Below are 20,813 nucleotides of genomic sequence, written 5' to 3'. Positions count from 1 at the left end.
CCCTGCTTGGGTGGTAGTGGTGTGCCCCTCTACTGGCTTTTGGGAAACCCCCTTACATATGAAGAGTTGAGTGGGCCTCAGTTCCTACGCTCTCAGCTTCAGGCACTGCCCAAGTGGCTGGGATAGGCAAAGATGCCAAGGACCAAGCCCCCTTGCCCAGATCTTGGGGTGGGAGGGGGGGGAGTTGGCTGCCTTCCCTGGAGGTGAATGAAACCTGTGGTCTATCAGCAGTTGAGGGCTCAATGCAAATCAGGGCTGCACAGCCCTTGGCCGCTGTTGCAGCTGCTCCCCAGTGCAACAGGCTGGATGGGCTGGCAGGAAACGCCCGCCCACGCCTGCGCGCCTCTGCTGGTCCCCGCCAGTTGCACAGTCCCCCACCCTGCCGGGAGCTGCCAGCTGCCATCACGTCGCAATGGTAAGGACCCTCTCTGGGGGCTGAACCCCCACCACCACCCCCAGGGTAGGAGGGGGGAAAACTCCAGGGCAGATGAGGTTAATGGGCTTCTTCCCCTGGCTCTGCCTCACCTGCTGGGCCCCAGGCTGGGCCAGGTATGTTTGGAGGGAAACTAGGCAGGGGGCTGGTTTCAAGCCAGGAATGGCCCAGGCGGAAGGGTAAAGATGGGCACCCCCCACAAACACACACCAACCACCTGGAAACTCAACAGGGGCAGGGATTGGCCTGGGTCTGTGTTGTCTTTGGGGCAGGAGGCTAGAGCTGGAACTCTAGGGCAGTGGGGTGGAGTATGGGGTATCCTAACTCCTCTCCCATCCCTGCCAAGGCCCTGCTCCCAAGGTCTGGCACTCAGCCCAAAGTTTGTCCCCCCTTCCCCCATCTAGGTGAAGGGACCATGTACCTGGAGTGGGAGGTGGGGGGTTGCCTTTGCTGTGCCTCAGTTTCCCCTCTGTAAAATGGGAAGGAGATCCATTCCTGGGTCTGTGGAGGAAAGAGCTGTGTAATGGCCACTTCTGCCCCTGCCATTCCCTCTGCCTCACCACAGCATGCGCTGCTCTGCTAACAACAACAGGCTCCCACCAAACCCACTGCTCCCTCCCCTCCCCTGCTTTCTGGTCTGCTCCTCTTCTCCCTCCCCCGGCTCCCTATTAACTGTCCCTCCCCATGGGAGCTGCTGCTAGCTCTCGGGAGCTGCCCTGGAAGTGGGGTGAGGGGACTGTAATCCATAGCCCTTAAACATGAGGGGATGGTGCCTGTGCTTGTGTTGTGCTCCCCAGCTTTGACTAGAGACGTGCAGTCTCTGTGCTGAGGGGGGGGGTAGTTTGAGCAGCTTGGCAGGCTGTGATATATATGTCATGTTCCTGGGGTACCCTGAGCCCTGCTCCCCCTCCTCCTTTCAATGCATGTGTGCCTGGGATGCATGAAGGCACCAGTCTGCCTGGTTTCAGTGCTGAGTTCTGCAGTAGCTGAGCAAGGGGTGTCTTGCCCTGGGGTCTGGCCACTCTGTGGTGCCATAGATGCTTCAAGGGAATGGGCCAGGTGGGGAGATAATAGCCCTAGCATAGTTGAGCAGTGGCACAGCAGCCAGGGAGGCAGCTCCTAGTCGCTCTCCTAAAAAGAAGCTGTTGGCCTGAGGCCCAGCGAGCGCTGACCTGAGAGCAGCAAGCACCAGCCCGGGGGTCCTGGGGCATTGCTCAGAAGGCAACTAGTTGGTTGCATGGCAGAGAGGTGGGTACGTTGGTGCTTCTGCTCCTGGTTGGCAGTGGCTGAAGTTTAGTCTCTCCCTGCCCAGGAACAGCACGAGCCAGCACAGGGCACTCTACTCTTCAGGCCATTTCCGGCCCATGGACTGTAAAGACTCATTTCTCGGCAGCCCAGCCCACCTTCTCCCCTCAGCCCCCTGCACCCCCAGCGGTGCGATGAGTTAGTGCCAGTGCTGCCCCTGTCTCTCAGGCTGGCCGCGCACCTATTCTACTTGGCCCAGCAAAGGACCGAGCCACCTAAGACAGGCCAGAGCCCCAGCCAGAGTCATCTGCCCTGCTGAGGACAGGGCTGCTGTCCACTGAAAGCAGAAGCAGAGCTAGGCAAAGATCAATTGCCCCCTCTGCCAAAGTTCCTGCTAGCCTAGTCCAGGCCTGGTCTCCCCCCATGCACAAGGCAGCTGCCCAGGAGGAAGCTGGAGGCAGAGAGGGGCTGGGGCATGGGGGCAAGTGGAGTTAAGGTGATAAAGCTGCATTAGAGATAGGCCTTCTAGACTCCCAAGTGTTACAACAGACCACCTGCAGCCCATTCTGCCCCCACTAGGCAGCCTCCACCTCCTCTCCTAGCCTCCCCCTCTCAGCCCTCAACGTTAGGGGCTCCTGGGTCTGCCCTGAGGCAGCTGCCCTCCCATCCCAAGCAGCTCAGCTTTTGGCCCTGCTCCCTCCCAGCCAGCTGGAATCTCCTGCCTCTCTGGGCACTGGCCAAGGCCCCATGGAGCTGGCTGAGCCCCAGTGGCTGGCAGTGCGGTGGGCTTGGGGGCCACGGGAGCTCAGCAGAGCAGCTGCTAGGTGAGGGACACCATCCAGTCCCACATGCCCAGCACGGGTCAGGAGGAGAGCGGGCAGTTACAGCCTCAAAGGCAGGTCTGAGGAGGAGCCATTAACTACACACATAAAAACACCCTCCCCTCACTCTTCCCTACTGCTCCATTACACTACAATAAGCTCTCCCAAGGGTAAATGCCTGCAAGCAGCAGGGGAACTATATCAAACCTCCACATGAGCAGCTCAGACTAAATGTACACCCCAATGCCACAAAGCCAGTCGAGGGCCAGATGAGCAGCCCCATGGCAAAACAGCAGAGTCAAGGAGTGTCAGCAGCAAAAAGGCATCCTTTATGTCAAATCATAGTGAGGCTAATAGGAACAAGCAAAATGTTAATTGTGAAAGTGTAACTAGGCTGGCCAAAAATTGAGCCACAGCTTGCTAAAGAAGCAAAAAATAACAGCATGCATTTTTTTGAAGTACATCAGAAGCAGGAAGCCTGCAAAACAGTGAGGAGATGACACAGGTGCTAAAGGAGAACTCAAGGAAGATAAGGCCATTGTAGAGAAGCTAAATGAATTCTTTGCATTGGCCTTCATTGCAGAGGATGTGGGGGAGATTGCTCCATCCTGCCCTGAGAACTAGCCTTTTGGTGGGAAATCTGAATCTTAGAATATCAGGGTTGGAAGGGATCTCAGGAGGTTGTCTAGTCCAACCCCCTGCTCAAAGGGGGACCAATCCTGAGACAGATTTTTGCCCCAGATCCTGAAATGGGCCCCTCAAGGATTGAGCTCACAACCCTGGGTTTAGCAGGTTAGTGCTCAAACCACTGAGCTATCCCTCCTATCCTGAAGTGCTATCCCAAATTGATGTGTCAGTAGAAAAGGCTTTGGAACAAATTGGTAAATTAAACAGCAATATGTCCCCAGGACTGGATCTTATTCACCCAAGAGTTCTGAAGGAACTCAAATATAAAATTGCACAACTACTAACCGTGGTATTGCATAAATCAGCCTCAGTAGCAGATGACTGGAGGATAGTTAATGTAATACCGATTTTTAAAAAGGGTTACAGAGGCAATCCTGGCAATTACTAGCCAGTAAGCCTAACTTCAGTATCGGGTAAATTGGTTGAATCTGTGGTAAAGAATAGAATTATCAGACACATAGATGAACACTGTATGTTGGGATAGAGTCAACACAGCTTTTGTAAAGGGAAATCATGCCTCAGCAATCTATTATAATTCTCTGAGGGTGTCAACAAACACATGGACAAGGGTGATCCAATGGATGTTGTGTACTTGGCCTTTCAGAAAATCTTTGACAAGGTCTCTTCACCAAAGGCGCCTAAGCAAACCAAGTGCTCATGGGATAAGAGGGAAGGTCTGCTCATGGATCAGTAACTGATTAAAAGACATGAAACAGAGGGTAGGAATAAATGGTCCATTTCAGAATGAGGCGCAGTAAACAGAAGGGTCCCCTGGGGATCTGTATTGGAACCAGAGCTGTTGAACATATTTATAAATGACCAGAAAAAGAAAGTGAACGGTGAGGTGGCAAAAGCTGCAGATGATACAAAATTATTTGAGATAGTTAAGTCCAAAGCAGATCAAAGATATATCACAAAACTGGGTAGCGATTGGGCAACAAAATGGCAGATGAACTTGAATGTTGCTAAGTGCAAAGTAACGCACACTGGAAAACAATAATTCCAACTAGACATGCAAAATGATGGGGTCTAAATTAGCTATTACCATTCAAAAATGAGCTTGGCATCATTGTGGACAATTCTCGGAAAACATCTGCTCAATGTACAGCAGTGGTCAAAAAGGCTAACAGTGTTAGGAGTCATTAGGAAAAGGATAGATATTAAGACCAAAAATATCATAATTACTAAATAAATCCATGGACACCCACAAATCTCAGAGCTGATATGGCTGAACTGGAAAAAGTTCAGAGAAGGTCAACAAAGATGATGGAGGGTCTGGAACAGCTTCCGTACTAGGAAAGACTAAAAAGTCGGGGGCTGTTCTGCTTAGAAAAGAGATAACTAAGAGGAGATATGACAGAGGTCTAGAAAATGAATGAGGTGGAGAAAGTGACTAGAAAAATATTATTTACCCTTTCCTACAATACAAGTACCAGGGGTCACGCAATTAAATTAATAGGCAGTAGGCTTAAAACAAACAAAAGGAAGCACTTCTTCTGACAGTGCATCTGTGGAATTCATTGCCAGGGGATGTTGTGAAGGCCAAATATATAACTAGGTTAAAAAAAAGAAATAAGTTCATGGAGAATAGGTCCATCAATGACTATTAGCTAAAAGGGTCAGGGACACACATCCCCATGCTTTGGGTGTCCCTAAACCGCTGACTGCCAGAAGCTGGGACTGGGCAACAGGGGATGACTCACTGGATAATTTCCCTGTTCTGTTCAGTTCCTCTGAAGCATCTGGCCCTGGCCACTGTTGACTGACGGGATACTGGGATAGATGGACCATGGCCTGACCCACTATGGCAGCTCTTTATGTTCCTATTCCTTGCTTCTCAGAGCCCCCTGGCAACATGGGTGACCCTTTGCCCACTGGCAGGACCCTGCCGCCTGTCTGGCTGCAATTCTGGGAAGGGCTGCTCTCTCGGGAAAGGACAAGTGAGGCCCCAGCTCTACAGTGGTCAGCGCTCTGGCCTGCTGCTCCAGGGAGCCAGGCTCAGTTCACAATGAGAGCCCAGGATTGCTGCGCTGGGCCTAGTACCAGCCCAGAGAGCTGGAGCTCGGAACAAGCGGGGCTGGGCCCTGCAGCTGCTGCCAGCTGCAAAGCCACCTCTCTCTCACTACTGCTGTCACCTGCCTGACCGCAGCTTCCTGTTACCCTTGTCAGCCCGGTGAGACCTGCACCCCCAGGAGACACCCACACAGGCCACGTAGCATGTGATACACGCCACCCACCACCACCTTCCCCTACCCCCCAGACACACACACAGCAGGGTGGAGAATCCACACCAGGAAAAAGACTCACAGAACCCCTCCCCCGACACACATGGCCTGGCAACTGCCTGCGAGGGGCATGGGACCCAACAATGCACCAGCCCGACCTGCACCCATTGCCTGAGGACGGGGTAAGGCACCCCATACACTCACACAGCCTGCCTAACTCCCCACCCAATACCAACCCACAGCCCCCTCCTATTCCCCTCACACAGCCTGCCTAACTCCCCACCCAATACCAACCCACAGCCCCCTGCACCCAACTCTAACCTCCCCCTCAACTCTCCCTAATGCCCCCCCCCACCTCCATGCCAACCAAAGTTCCCTGTAAGCTACATGGCCGCAAAGCAGCCTATTTAGCACCACACAGGCACCCAGGGAACCCCACACTGGGACCTGCCGTGGCTGAGGGAGGGGCACCTCTCCCTCGGCCCCAACTCAGCCCTGGACCTGCCGTGGCTGGGAGAAGGGCAGCCTGAATCTGCAACAGCTGGAGCACCCCTCCCGCAGTCCCAACTGAGCCCGGGACCCAGCCCTGGCCCAGACCTGCTGTGGCTGGGGCACCCCTTCCCTGGCCCCTACTCAGACCCGGCCCTGCCGCAGCCAGGGAGGGCTCCCTTTCTCGGCCTGAACCCAATGCCTTGCCTGAACCTGCCATGGCCCAGGAAGGGGTGCCGCTCCCCACTAGCCCAGATGCTGCTGCAGGGGAGAGAGATTGCTGAGCAGAGTCCTCTCTCCCCACTATAGCCCCAGAGCACCCTTCTCCACCTGAAACACCTCATCCCTGGCTCCACCCTAGAGCCCTCACCCCAACCCTCTGCCCCAGCCCTGAACTCCTTGCCACACTCAGAACCCCTCAGTCCCACACCCACCACATGAATTTTATGATGTGTACCAATATGGAAGTGATGTTTTAGGTAAAATATAAAACAGATGTATTTACTACAGAAAGCTAGATTTAAGTGATTATAAGTAGCAGGCATAGAGATTAAAGATGGGTACATAAGAAATAAAAAACTCTGGCAGTCTAAATTCTGCAGACTAAACAAGATTTGAATCAAGCAGTTTCTCACCCCAGTGGATGTTCCAGGCAGTTTACAGTTTTTATTACACGAGGGAATTTGATTCGCAGCCTGGGACCAATCTCCCCCATTCAAAGACTTTGCTTTCCAAACGAGCTTCCAGGTGTTGAGATGAGGGAGGACAGAGGCCAAGTGGTGATGTCATCGACCCTCACTTAGACTTTCTCTCCAGGTGCTAGAAAGATCCTGGCTGCAACATTGGGGTTAGGCAGCCCCCATTGCATACAGGCCCTCTCTGAGGAGGCTCTGGGAGAGCGGCTTCTTCTTGATGGGCCATTAACTCCTGTCTGGCTGGGCCTGATTTAAATCTGTCTCACTAGGTACTAAAACCACTGAAAGGCTGGCTGTGGGCATGTCCCGTTTACCACATATTTCAGTGCCAAACATATAGCAATGCTTCATGTGCCATGACAGTACAGACAATCCAACCAAACAGCAATGTTCAATGGATCAAGACTTTATAAATGACACCTCGCCAGGCATCCTGTGTAAAAAACATATCACAATCACTTCACAGTGGTGAATATGGGGATCCAAGGTGCTACTTTGAGATACAGAGTGTGACACCTCCCCCTAATGCAAGGGTGTTAATCCCTAAAGCAGAGACTGTGTGGCCATGGTCCTCTTTAGGTTTTGACAATATAATGCCCACGTGTTGCTAAACTTTGTAACATTACCTACATGAGCTCTTGCAAAGTTCAGTGTACTTTCTAATACTTCGTGGATCTGTCCAGTGATCTCAGAAGTCAGCAAGCGTGCCTTCTCTGGGTTGCTAGAAAGCATCTATTTGTATCTTTGCAGCATTGTTAGCCCTTCTGCTTCTCCCTTTGGTGTTAGCTCAATGTAGATATTAATGTGTTCTATAGCATAGATATTTTGGCATTTAGCTATTAAAGAGATAAGGTGCTGTGTCTCAATTTCCCCTTCCATATAGCAGAACAGGTTTATTATGGTTTCTCTGCTGTGACAAACTCCAAGTCTGTTTACAGGTATGAGCTGAAATGCAGCATTGTCACAGAGCTTCTTAACACATGGTTTGATCTTATTTACCACTCCGAGCATGTTCAAAAGCTTTCCCAAAAATCATGCATATTGTACCTTTTCATCAGGCTTACCCTCAGCCCCAAATTCTTCTTCACAAGGTTTAATATTAGCATCAAAAATTTTGTCAGGAGGTTTGAGCAGCAGCAAACCCTTTACCACAGATGCATGTTTGTCATACCATGTTCTCTGTTTAGACAGTCTGGTTTGTTCAACACCCATTGTGTCTTTCAACTGCTTCCTGAACCTTAGCATCTGTTCAGTTCCTGGCTTTTCTTTCCCTTCAGTGTGGGTTCTCAATCCATTCATATCTTTGGGGCTTTGGTACTCCACAGTCTAGTGAGGTAAGGACGTAAGGGGATTCTACATTTTGGCTAGTCCTGTGTGGAGCTGTCTCCCAATCCCAGTATGTCCATATGCAAGAAATCTATCTCTCCTTTTGGGAGCTTCCTCACCCTCCTTTTTTAGAGGTTCATGATTTGTGTCTCTAGGTTACAAGTGCTTGCTCTTTAGTCAGACCCGCCTTTTTCCAGCAGCTCTCTTGTCAGCTGCTTTGTGTGTCTTACCAGCTCTCCTCTGCCAGCTGAGTGATTTGCATGCTCACAGACCACCATTGACTGGAAGCTTCCTGGACTCAGCTTCTTGGCTGTTACACGCAGGGCCGTCGCTCTCATTTGGGCGGCCTAGGCAAGCGCCTAGGGCACCAGGATTATTGGTGGGTGGCGTTTTGCCGGAGCTGTGGGACCAGCGCACAGGGCGATGAAATTGCCGTGCGCCTAGGGTGCTAAAACCCCTAGCGCCGGTCCTGGTTACAGGCATGGGAGCTGTATCTTGACTGGACTTTTCACAATCATATAAAGATGGGTGTCCTAAAAACCTGGGACCTGGATTGGAGTACCTCCATCACCCCTTTCCCTGAGAAATTAGCTACGTGCCTGCTACCCTCCAAAAGGTCAGTTACACAGTCCCTTCTTTGAACCTAAGTTACAGGCTGCATGCCTGGGTGTACAGATGCTGAATCAGTCACTCAGTCCTGGGCATCCTCTCCCAAGTGACCAGTGAGATATCCCTGTGCTCCCACTATTCTTTCCCCATTTTCCTTCTCTGGGGTCCCCTCTAGAACACATCTTTCTAAGCTCTCTAGAGCAAAAATCTATCCCTTGTTTAGCTGCAAAGGGCTCACAGCTAACAGCTGGAATAGTTTTCTCCCTGCCAGGCACTCCACCCCTCTCTTCCTGAAGAGGCACTGCCTTCAGCTGTGGGCAGGAGTTGGTCTCCATCTCCGCCCCCCCCCGCCCCACCCACACACCTGGAATAACATTACTTCCCTTTGCTGCAGAGGAATCAAAGAGATTTTCTCCCTTTCCTTCAGCAGTTTCTGGGACTTTACCCTTTCCCTCTCAGGTCCCAGCAAAATATTCCTTCTTGCTGCAGGCTACAACAATAGAGCTATATAGAAAAAATAATTCCCAATAAACATATCAATGGGGATATCGTCCACTACTCCCATCTTTAATTCACTTTCTATCCTATTAGTTTCACTGTGCATTATGGCCAAAGACACAAGAATCTGGAAACCTTCTACTAATAAACGCTCTGCCCTCTGTCCTGCAATGTGTCACCTTCTTGAATTACACTCTGCTTAACCACAGAAATCTCTGCACCTGTGTCTTCCCATTCTAAATTTTCCCTGCCATTAATTTTGACAACCTTTATGAGTTCCATGTCTGCTTCTTCAGAGGCTAATCCCACAAAACCAATATAAGAAGTGTCAGGTGCCTCAGAGGATCCTGTGCTGAGGACAGCAGCATTAACATGGGCTACTTGTTGCCTTCTTCCTCCCAGCATAGGGCATTTATTTCTCAGGTGATAGTAATTCCACTGATGACAGCACCTTTTGGGCTCTTCTGTTTTCACAGGAGGTTTGAGATGGGGATTAGTGGAATGGTTTTGGGGTGGTGAATGCCCAGCCTCCCTCTTTCTTCCCAGGGCAAAATGGGATTATCCTTTCCCACGAAGGTTTAACCCCCTACACCACCCCCTTACTCTCAACAGATGCCTGGGTCTGCTCAAAGCCATCAGGTAGAGATACCATCTCATCTACAGTTTTTACATTTTTATTCCATAGACATTGTTTTACATCATCTTTATATACTGAGCAACAAGATCAAACATTTGTTCAAAACTTTCAACACCTTTCTCCCTCACCCACTTTCCCATTAGATCTTTCATCCTGTTTACATATTCCCCATTACTCATATCAGCATTGCTTTTAAAATTTCTAAATGTCACCCTCTGTGTTTCAGGGGTAATCTAAAATCATTTCAAACAGGGTTTTTTTAGTTTGTTTTTTTTGAATTTACAGTAACCTAAAGCATCCTGAATTGGCATTTCATTGGAGTATATTAAGAGCTTTACCAGCTAACTTTGCAATTAGGCTGGGGACTTTCTTGTCCTCAGGAACCACATGAGCTGCACACAGCCTCTCAAATGTAGTAAAATATTCTGATATCACCCGTCTCCTTACATGCAGGACATAACTGCTCCTGGCTGTGGATTTTTGGAGAGACAGGAATCAGTGGGGTGAGATGGTTCTGGTATTGCTTTTCTAGTAAGTCCAGTTGGTGTTTTCAATCTCTCTCCTTCCTCAGCCTCCTTGGTTTTCAGCTCTAGTCACTTGATGTGCTGTCTCCTCTCTGACAGCCTTTTTCCTCTCCTTTAGGCCCGGTTCTTTCATTTTCAGCTGATGCTCAGTTTTCTCTCTATTTCTGCTACCTGCAGTCTGTACAGCTTTAACCTGGCAACTGTGTCACTCACTCATTCTTATGCCTTTCTCTTCCTATTTCCCTTTCCCCAAATATGCAAACAAAAAATAATAAACTTGTAATTCTTTGACTGCATTGAGGCAGCCCACTTAAAATCTCTACACCAGTGTAAGAATTGCAAATCTCAGTCAGAACAAGCTGTGCATTTCATCCTGTTCATTGTGCCACTGAGAAAGTATTCCTGGGGTACAACCTGGAACTTTGGGACCACTGTGCCCCCTTAACTCTATAACCTAGGCTTTTTCTCACAAGGCTATGACAGTCACAAGCAGCAAACTCCTCCAGCTACTGTGATCAGCCAACAGCATGTGTAGACCTACATCCAGCTAAAGTGCATGAATGCTAAGTCACTCATGAATTGTACGAATCACCCTAGGCCTCAGCTTGCACCCCAGAAATATAGCATCTTACAAGCTCAAGACTTCCTTGGACAGTGCAAGCCCATTAATTAGTTTGCCACTCCAATGAAGGATAACGGATAAACACCAGCTCTTGTTAACCGGAGATTTCCCCAGCCCTTCAACCGAAAACAGTTTTAGGAAAAATCTAAAACAATTTATTTACTACAGAAAGATAAGATTTAAGTGATTATAAAAAGCAAGCATAGAAATCAAAGTTAGTTATCTAAGAAATAAAAAAACTCCGCAGTCTAAATTCTACAGACTAAAGCAAGATTTGAATCAAGCAGTTTCTCACCCCACTGGATGTTTCAGGCAGCTTATGGTTCTTATTACACTGAGGGAATTTGCTTCCCAGCCTGGGACCAAACTCCCCACTTCAAAGACTCTGCTTTCCAAATGATCTTCCAGGTGGTGACATGGGGGAGGAGAGAGACCAAGTGATGATGCCATCAACCCTCAACGGCCTGATGTAAATCTGTATTGTCAGTTGCTCCTATGTTACCGCTGAAAGGCTGACTGTGCACATGTCCTACTTACCACATATTTCAGTACCAAATGTATAGTAATACCTCATAACTTCACATGCCGTGATAGTACAGACAATCCAACCGAATGGCAATGTTCAATGGAACAATGATACCTCGCAAGGTGTACTTTGCACAAAACATATCACAATCATATCGCAGTGGTGAACATGAGGTCCAGGGTGCTGTCTTACAGCAGCACAAAGAGATTGTATTGAGGACAGGGAAGGGGTATCCATGCAGTGCCAAGGTCCTTGGCATGCCCACAAGCCTGGCACATCTGCAGTCATTAACCTCATCCCCTTTCCCTCCTCCCCCAGCACTCTGCCATCCGTGCCCCACGGGGCCTGCTCTCTGCAGGGCTGGCACTCCTGGTGCTTCCTGGAGCCGCGCTGGGCTCAGACTCCAACCCAGACAACAACTCTGTGGCTGTGGTCTTCCTGGTCTTCCTGCTCCTGGTGCTGCTCCTGGTGCTGGCCCTGGCCTGGCGCAAGCTAAGCCATGATTCAGATGGCAGGTATCACCCACGCCACCTGTGCCAGCCACACCACCTGCTGGCAGCCCTGGCCAGGCGCTGGCGTGAGCTGCGAGGGCAGATGCCCCCTGAGAGGCACTGGCAAGGCAAGGAGGATGAGGAGGATGAGGACGACGATGAGGAGGATGAGGAGACCCTTCAGCGGGATGAGGAGGAAGGTGGAGGAGGGCAGGAGCAGCAGAGCGAGGAGGAGGGCACTGCTGTGCCAGAGGGGACCCCGCCCCGCGATGCCCCTGAAGGAGCCCTAGAAGAAGGAGGGGAGGCAGAGGGTGCCAGCGCCGGAGGCCTGCTCAGTGACCTGCACTCCTTCTCCGGGACAGCTGCCTGGGAGGACAGCGCCGCAGAGGGAGGCAGCCGCCAGCATGTCACTGCCCTCTAGGGAAGCTGAGGGAAGGATACAGACTACAGGGGGACTGCAGCCCCCCACTTGCTGACTGGGGAGCAACTGCAACTGCTCCCAGCCCCCCTGCAAGGAGCTGGGATGAACTGCTCCCCACACCCCACCCCTCCCTGCAGAGCTCTTCACCCCTCGCCATGGGGCTGCAATGGCCCCCCCTGCACCCCACTTCTCCCCACCACCACCCTCACACCAGGAGAGCCAGCCCAAGCAGAGCAGGGAGCGCCCCCTCTCCCCTAGACTCTGCACTGACTCTAGCACTCCTCCCCCCACCCACCTGCACCAGGCTATAGGGCGTGACACCATGGCACGAGGTCGTGGCTCCACTCCCACTGAGGAGCTGCTGATTGGCCCACAGGTAGCGCTACAGACACCAATAAAGGGGCAGCATTGCTCATAACCTGCCACAATCTGCAGCTTCATTTACCCTAGAGGGGAATGCTGGGGGTGGGGCTGCATGGGAGGGGCAGAACCAACTGTGAACCACACTCCTGGAAGAAGAGGAAGGGAGGGTGACCCCAGCCTTCTGGCCTCAGGGAAGGCTTGCCAGGCCCCCCTGCCCTACAACATGGTGGGGGTAGAGTATGAGGCTTCCCCATTGAACAATCTCCCCAACTGGCTGCCCACCAGCTGGAGTGACACCCCTCCCCCAAACACCATGGAGCAGCTGGCAAGGGGGTGGTGGCAAACTTCCTCCTCTCTCTCAGCAACAAGAAGGGAGGGCCACAGCACAGCCATACCCAGGCTTTAATTGGCACAGACCAGCCAGAGAGGGGCTGTCTGCCCCCCACACCTCACAAGGTGACACAGCGTACAGCAAACAAGCCAGAACCCTCCCACCCAGAGAAGGCAGAGCGTGGTCACTTCCCTAATACTCAGTACCCCCACTGTCCCCCCCTGCACCATGCCTCTCCAGGCTCTGCCCCGCCCAGACTTCCAGGGCTCTGAGCCCCACCCCAGCACCCCTAACCCCTACCATACACCCTGCACAATGCCCTTCTTCAGACAGGCCCCCCAGCCATGCTCTGCTCCCTCCCCAACACACACTGACCCCCCCGACAATGCCCCTGCCACACTCTACCTCCCACGCTCTGCTGTCCTCTCGCCCTGACACACACACACACACACACCCTGCCGTGCTCAGCCCCTTGAACCCGAAACATGATTTCGCGCTGACATACACACCCCACCGTGCTCAGCCCCTTGAACCCGAAACATGATTTGTAGCAATAAAAACAGAGCACCAAGGAAGGGTTAAAAGCCCCATGGGTGGGAGCTGCAGCCCGGGGGCCATGGGGCTGTCAGAACATGCCCAGCACCCCCTGCCCTCCCCAGCTGGGGCATCCCCACCCGCTGGAATTGCAGCCCTGACAAAGCATCTCCTCCTGAGTCCATCCAGGCTGGGGACCCCGACAACCCCCAGCCTCACTCAGCTGTCAGGGGGCTATGTCCATCCCATGGGTCACCGACAGGCTAGGCACCTCCACGGGGAGCCTCCCGCCGGCCCAAGCTGAGTCTCCTGCCCAGGCAGGGGCACCATGCCTGCCTCAAGCTACCTTGCCACCCGGCCCCGGCCCCCCTTCTGCTTCTTGGTGCCTGTCGGCGTCTTGATGGGCAGGGGGGCCGTGCCCTCTGGTTGGGGAGGCATCCCTAGCTCCATCGGCTCCACTGCCAGGCTGGGCTTGAAGGCCTCGAAGGGAGAGAACTTCAATGGGCTGAAAGCAAAAAGGGAACTGGGAGTGAGACCCCCATAGACAGGGTGTGAGCCAGCCCCATCCCAACTCCCGTAGAGGGCCAGGCCTGGAAACCCTGCAATCAATAGCCCCAAGCCTTGGCACTCAACTCCCCCAAACCCCAATCCACAGCCCCCATCCCAACCCCTCCATGGGAACCCTGTTAACAACCTCACACCTTGGCACTGCCTCCCTGCCCACCCAGCTCCACATGGCAATACCATACAGAGAGAGGGGTATCTACTGTTGGGAAATCCCAGGAAGGGAATGCTAGAGCCACTGCCCCCTAGAGGGGAAAGGCTTCATATCCCACTCCCCATGCCCGAGTCAACCAGTTCCCCCAGCCTGGTGCTGGATCGGAGCCAGTGCCCCCTAGAGGGGAAAGAAGCCTTGCCTGTTGGTCACCTCCTTTGGAGGTGCCCCTAGCCGTACCTGACGGGCGTTCTGGGGCTGCTATTGAGGCGGCGAGGGGAGCGCACCTTTGGCTGGAAGGAGAAGCCCTCCTTAATGCTCTCCAACACCGACGGGGCCACATATGTGAAGCCCTGCAGAGAGCACAGAGGTCAGAGCAGCAGGGATGCCACAGTGCAAGCTCCACCCCCTCCCAGCTGTGACAGCACCCCCTGCTTGGAGTCCTTACCAAGAAGGCCTGGTTGGCACTCTCGCTAATGGAAGCGTCGTCAGGGCTGTCCACGGGCGTCTGACGAGTGAAGCGGATGTCAAACTGGCTGACATCATCATCCGATTGCTGCATGGCAGGAGAGAGGGGAACAAAGAGGGGTCAGTCCAGAACAGGAGGGGCAGCCTGGCATCAGCACCATCCACCAGCAGGGGAGGATGGCAACCAGGCTTGCCACATAAAGGATCTGGCTTCCGATTTGCCATCCAGATTTTCCTTCCCCAAGGGGCTGGGAGCTGCAGGGCCCCATGGGGGCTGAGCGCCTTGCACAGCTTTCCTGGACATCTGGGTCCCATTCTCCAATCCCGTGTCAGTAGGGCTGGGCTGCGAGGAGCCCTAGGTGCAAGTGCTCTGCACTGCCATCCGGGCGAGGGTGCTGGGAGCTGCAAGGTCCCCTAGGGGTGTGAGACATCTATTGCCACGTGGGAGAGAGCAAGGCAGGCCTGTTCTGAGCTCAGCCCAGGCTGGGCTGGGCAAGGCAAGCAGGGAGCAATGGGCTGGCTCTCTCCTGCCATTTGGGGGTGGCTGGGGGCAGGGTAGTACCAGGCAAGGCCTGAAGGGTGGGTCCAGCTTGCGCGCCAGCAGTTCATCCCAGTTGACTTGGCGGAAAAATGGCTGCTTCTGTAGGAACAGATACGTAGGCAGAAGGTCAGAAGCCCAGCAGCTGCTCCCTCCTCCCCCTTTGCCCAGCTCAGGCCTGTGCCCTCTCCTGGGCTCCCCATGCAGACGCCCTGTGGTACGGGGAGTCCTAGGCCCAGGAAGGCCATGGCAAGGCTGGGCACAAGACTGTGCCCATGTGGAGAGGAGGCTCCGCCCCCAGCCCAGAGCCATGGAAGGGAGATGCCTCCTGCCACTGACTCCAGTGTACCCATGGGTGCAGCTAGGGGAGAAAATCCCCCCTTCAGAGTACTGAATACTGCCCCTCCCCCACCTCCACAGGGCACCCTCCCACCCCACCTACCTACCTGCACATCAGCTGCATCGCCCGTCCCGCCCCCAATCCTCTGGCTGGGGTTTCTCTTGAGGAACTGAAGAGAGAATGGAGTCAGGGGGCCTTCAGGAAACACAGCCTGACGGACATGGGACGGAGGGTTTCACCCCGCCCCCATCCTGATTCCACATCTAGTGGCAGCCATTTTAGTGAGACCCACATAAAAGCCCTGATTCAAGATCATGCCCTGCTGGTTCTGGAGCTGATGGGTCAGCAACTTTGAGGAGCGGAAGTGAAGGAGATGGCAACAGTGTCAGATAGGGGCAGGTGCTGGTAACCTACTGGGGGAGTGGCACCTCCTTGCATAGGTCAGGAGCATGAGGCGGTATCCTAGTTTGGGGCGGGGGGGGCGCATGCAAGCAGTACCTTCTTGAGTAGATCCCGGGCATCAGGGGTCAGGTAAGGTGGCAACACCAACTTTCCCTTGAGGATCTTGTCGATGGTTTTCTTCCGATTCTCAGCCGTGAAGGGCGGCTGCAAAGGAAGCACAGAGGGGGCTGAGCACGGATATGGGGCAGGGGGTGAGCACCAGCAAAAGGGGGATCCAGGGGCAAGAGGTGGTCATGCTGGGGGAGAGGCATGGCTCAGCATCGGGGGGCACTGAACCTGGCACAGAACGAGGGTCTGGGCTGGGGCAGAGGGTGCAGAGTGAGGGACCATGCTGGTGTGAGGGAGGGAAGGTGCCGTTTGACAGAGCGACAGCCAGGCCCAGTACGATACCTGGGGAAAGGGGAAACACTCGGCCTGTGGCTCTGGCCCCCCACCCCCATGTTAACAGCATGAGCAGGACTTGCCGATCCAGTGAGCATGTCATACATCAAGGCCCCGAGGCTCCACCAGTCCACGGCCCGGTTGTGTCCGCTCCGCATCAGGATCTCTGGAGCCCTAGGGGCAGCACAGACACCCTGAGCTGCTGGGCCAGCCACTGACCACCCCAAGGCCCTCCAGGGGAGCAACATGAGGGGAGAGGGGATGTCTCTGGGGCCAGGTCGCATGGGGGAGCAGTGCGAGGGGAGGTGGGTGTCTCTGGGGCCAGGTCCCACAGGCAAGCAGTGTGAGGGGAGGTGGATGTCTCTGGTGCACCTACATGTACTCAATGGTCCCACAGAAGGTGTGGGTGACAGCTCCCTCATGGATCGACTCCTTGCACAGTCCGAAGTCCGTCAGCTTGATGTGTCCTGAGGGAGACAAGACTCCATGGGTCAGACCTCTTGAACCAGGGCTCTCTGCACCCCACATCAAACCCTGCTGCCCCCGGGCTTCATACCTTGGCTGTTCAACATGATGTTCTCCGGCTTCAGGTCCCGGTAGATGATGCCGTTGCAGTGCAGGTGGCCCAGGGCCAGCGTGATCTCGCTCAGGTAGAAGCTGTGGCACAAGCAGGAACGAAGCAGTCAGTACCACTGACACCCGCAGCTCATGGGGGCGCTGCTCCCTAATGTGCCAGCTATGCAGCTCCCCCAGCGGGAGCCGCAGCTGACATGCCTGATCAAACCAGTGGGATGGCTCCCACCATGCCAGAGAACTGGACACTGCCCAGGGGCTACAGTCAGGCCCTGGGAAATGCTGGTGGCCACCCCCATGGCACAAGAACCTCTTCACCACTCACAGACCAGTATGGCCTGCCTCTCCCAGGCTGGCTGGGCCCCAGCTGGCATTCCTCTCTGCCTTCCTGCACCCTTCCTCCTGCTTAGCTCTGCACCTGTGTGGCCCAGTTCCTCCCCCCGTACCTGTCTCCCCCTTGCTGGGACCCCTACCCCGCCCCCAGCCCACCACTATTCTCCCTTGCTGGGACCCCCATGCTCCCCCTAGACCCCCACTACCTCCTCCCAGCCCTTGCTTGTCTCCACCTGGAGGAGACTGGCTGCCATTCAAACCAGTGGTGACTGACACTGTGTAACCAAGGGCTGTGGTGTTGACCATGGCGTCAGCAGGTCACAGTGAGCCCCCGGCTGCCCTTGGCAGTGTGCACAACATGGGATGCTAAATTGTGTCAGTTATTATGTATTCCAACCTGCCCCCATTCCCTGCTGCACACAAGCCCCCGGCTTCCTCAGGTCCTGGCACCAGCAGGTTGGCTCTGCCTTGGTGCTCTGGCACGGGGGCACCGTCTGGTTTTAAACACAGCTCTGCACTAGGCAACAGTTCAGCGATCCCTCTGAAGAGGCCAGCTCTGTGGTGTGTTTGCACAGTGGGAGCAGGTCCTTTCCCACACAGACTTTGGTCAACATAGCAAGGGTGAGACGGGCACTGGGCTGGAGATTGGGAGCCTACAAAAACAAATCACAACACAGCCGGAGCGGGGGTGGGGGGGGACAGTGTGCTCCCAGCTACTCCAGTCACTGACCATGCTGTGTCCTCCAGGAAAATGCCCTCACGCTCCAGCTGCATGAAGAGCTCACCACCTGAAAACCCAAAACAAAGAGGTCCCTGAGCTCCCCACACAGGTCCTGACTCCTGCCCCACTCCCCACTCCCCGAGAGGTCATGAGGGTAGACAGGGGCCAGCTCTGGTCAGAGTGCAGGCCGACAGCACTGTACAGTCTCTGACAACACTGTTCTCACATAGGTCACTCACATGCAGCCTGGTCTCTCCCCCAACCCTTGCCAGGGCTGAATCCTCCCAAGCCACCCCCAGCCTCAGCCCTGCCCCGTACCACTCAAGCACTCGAGGATGAGGTAGAGCTTGCCACCCGTCTGGAAAGCATAGATCAGGTCCACGATGAAGGGGTGTTTGATAGCCTCCAGGATGTTCCTCTCAGCCTTGGTGTGAGCCGTGTCCTTGGCATTGCAGGCAATTTTGGCCTGGGGGGAGGCAGACAAAGAGAGGGGCATTAGGGTGCCAGCAGAAGGCAGCTCCGAGCTCAGCAGCAGGAAGGGCTGGCCAGCTAGTTACCTTCTTCAGGACTTTCATGGCAAAGATCTTCCCAGCATTGGTCCCCTGCACCTTCCGTACCTGGAACACCTGCAAGGGAAGAGAGGGATCTTTAGGGCAGGCAGTTGTACAGCTAGATCCACAGTGCCGTGCCAACGACAGGCAGGCAGCTTCCTCCAGCAACTCAGGGGACCATCTGGGAGGAGATGCCCGATGGAAACATGACAGGATTCAGAAATGCAGCCATGGGGCCTCATGGGAGTTGTAGCTCAGTGGCCTTATGCAGCCCCTTTATAAGCCAAGCTCCCCAACCACACTTCATTTCCCATGATGCACTGGGGCCACGCGAGAGTCACTTGGCGCCGCCTGTCCTCCACAAGAATTGAGTTCATGGTGCATCCTGGCAGAGGTAGTCCAGCTAAGGACCCAGGTCCACAGAGGAGAACAGGGCAGGAAGCATCTGAACTACACTACTCATGTGGCACTACAATGGCGTGTCAGAATTTAAATTTCTGACCAGTTCTCTCCACGAGACAAGTTTTTCCCCATACAGAGCCCTAGTGCAGACCCTGGCAAGGGTCCCAATCCCTCCCTCCCATCCTTCTCGTTCTCTTCCATAGAGGTTTCTGGCTAGCGGGGGTCCAGGAGAGAAATAGGGGTGAGTCAGTCCCACAGTGGCATCCCCCACTAGAGAGAGGTGAAGTAGTAGGGGCATGTGAGGCATACACCCTTGCCCCCCGTAGCTAGCGCCATCAGTCCCATGCACCTGGCCTTTCCCTACCTTGCCATAGCCACCCTTGCCTAGGACACGCAGCAGCTCGAAACAGTGGGGCCCGATGCGCTCAGGGCCATTGTTGACGCTGCTCTCTGAGATCTCGATCTCCTCATAGTGCCCCACCGGCCTGAAGGAGATGGGCAGAGACGTGAGCAGGGAGCACATGCTAGAGATGCCGTAGGAAACAGGAAGAGCCACCCAGGGAGAGGGCATACTGGGCCAGTGAACAGCTGGGGGAAAGCCCTTGGGAATAGGGCAGGTTCTGGCTCCTGAGTGCCCGCTCCCTCCACCCAGGGAGGCTGGTTCGATTCATCAGCGCCCCAAAGAAAGAATGACATTTGTCCAAAGCCCCTGCACCCACCAGGCCCCTTCCCTAGGCTACTTACTCCAGGCCATTCCCTCGCAGCTCCAAATCCATCTCCTAGGACAGAGGAGGGGAAATCAGACAAGCACACACTGACAACCCCCACAAGGACAAGGGGTCACAGGGGTTGGGGCAGTCTGCCAAGTGCACAGGGGCTAGTGGCACCCGAACTAGGATCAGGCACTTAGAGTCTAAGGGGGCACCAGAGCTAGGAGCAGACAGCCAGGGGTTGGCCATGAGGCAGAGAGGTGAGGTGTGTACCAGGGCTAGGAGCAGACTGCCAGAGAGTGCCAATGGAGTGGGCGGCACCAGTTTTCAGGTCTGGCTTCTAGGAGGTGCCAGGCTTAAGGTCAGGCTGTGGCATAGCAAGGGGACAGGGAGATCACAGCCTCCCCAGGGGCAGGGTGAGGTGCTGGTTTCGCTGGGGTGTTATTAGTCACAGGTAACAAGGATGCTCCGTGATCAGGGTGCAGTCCCCTTCCAAGGACATTACTCATCATGCTGTCCAGAGTCACAGACCGTGGGGAGGTGAGACAAGACGCAGGGGGCCGAGTTGTTCGCGCCCCTTCCTTGGGGGGAGGTGGTGGAAGAAAATCACACGCTACCCAGACACTGGGGGCAAGTGCAGAGAGAGATCTCAAGGGGCGGGGCGGGGCGGGGGTGCAGAGGAGCCCGGCAGGTGCAGGGCGGCTGGGGACTCTGCAGGGGGAGCAGGTAGCAGGGTTGAGAGGCAGATTAGGGTGCCGGGGAGCTGAGGTTCAGGCAGGGGATCATGGGGGCCCTGGAGGACCAGGTTGGGGGTCAGTCAGGGGATAGATGGGGACCCTGGGGGGTCCCGGGTCCGTGGCTCTGTCCACCCCCCGCTCTCACCGCCCCCAGCTCGGGCTCGTCCCCGTCGCTCCCCTCCTCGGTCTCCAGGTCGATGTCGAACACCCCGGCCATGGCGGCGGCGGCGGCCCCAGATTCCCCCGGCCGGGCCGGGCCCCGCCTCCTCCGTCCTAGTTCTGCGTTACACCCCGCGCCCGCCACCGCCCCGTTCCCCGAGCGCAGTGTGATGACGTCACCAAGGCTTCTGGGAACTGTAGTCCTGGCTCGCTGAGGGGCTCGGAAAGGGAAGAGGCCCGGCCTCG

General features: G+C 54.7%; 2 protein-coding genes across 3 annotated transcripts; one reads left to right on the top strand and one right to left on the bottom strand.

Annotated features, from left to right (window-relative positions):
• Positions 1 to 329: 329 nt before the first annotated feature.
• Positions 330 to 12,677, top strand: PTPRCAP (protein tyrosine phosphatase receptor type C associated protein). The gene is made up of 2 exons (XM_032794991.2): positions 330 to 415; positions 11,656 to 12,677. Exons 1-2 carry the CDS (start codon positions 413 to 415, stop codon positions 12,247 to 12,249), a joined length of 597 nt encoding a protein of 198 aa, XP_032650882.1. The 5' UTR covers positions 330 to 412; the 3' UTR covers positions 12,250 to 12,677.
• RPS6KB2 (ribosomal protein S6 kinase B2) lies at positions 9,687 to 20,683 on the bottom strand. Of its 2 annotated transcripts, XM_032794988.2 has the most exons (15): positions 20,554 to 20,683; positions 19,706 to 19,740; positions 19,326 to 19,446; positions 18,566 to 18,634; positions 18,327 to 18,474; positions 18,018 to 18,075; positions 16,938 to 17,038; positions 16,758 to 16,848; positions 16,465 to 16,555; positions 16,037 to 16,144; positions 15,645 to 15,707; positions 15,223 to 15,300; positions 14,641 to 14,748; positions 14,433 to 14,545; positions 9,687 to 13,982 (listed from the first exon to the last, which is right to left on the bottom strand). In XM_032794988.2, exons 1-15 carry the CDS (start codon positions 20,623 to 20,625, stop codon positions 13,820 to 13,822), a joined length of 1,419 nt encoding a protein of 472 aa, XP_032650879.1. In that variant the 5' UTR covers positions 20,626 to 20,683; the 3' UTR covers positions 9,687 to 13,819. The 2 variants fall into 2 exon arrangements, with proteins under 2 accessions (XP_032650879.1, XP_074921100.1); XM_075064999.1 differs by lacking the exons at positions 19,326 to 19,446; positions 20,554 to 20,683 and having other exon boundaries at positions 13,363 to 13,982; positions 19,706 to 19,736.
• Between the last annotated feature and the right edge of the window lie 130 nt (positions 20,684 to 20,813).

Source organism: Chelonoidis abingdonii, chromosome 4 (assembly GCF_003597395.2).
Source record: "Chelonoidis abingdonii isolate Lonesome George chromosome 4, CheloAbing_2.0, whole genome shotgun sequence".
NCBI classification, from domain to species: domain Eukaryota; kingdom Metazoa; phylum Chordata; order Testudines; family Testudinidae; genus Chelonoidis; species Chelonoidis abingdonii.
This window is presented reverse-complemented; position numbering and strand designations above follow the sequence as displayed.

Bases quoted from the DNA above. Each gene is read 5' to 3' on its own strand.
- RPS6KB2 (XM_032794988.2), bottom strand. From the start codon at position 20,625: ATGGCCGGGGTGTTCGACATCGACCTGGAGACCGAGGAGGGGAGCGAC. The intron at 18,475-18,565 runs GTAACTAGCTGG...GCCTCCCCCCAG, and splicing joins CCATGAAAGTCCTGAAGAAG to GCCAAAATTGCCTGCAATGC. The intron at 18,076-18,326 runs GTACGGGGCAGG...TTGGGTTTTCAG, and splicing joins CATCCTCGAGTGCTTGAGTG to GTGGTGAGCTCTTCATGCAG.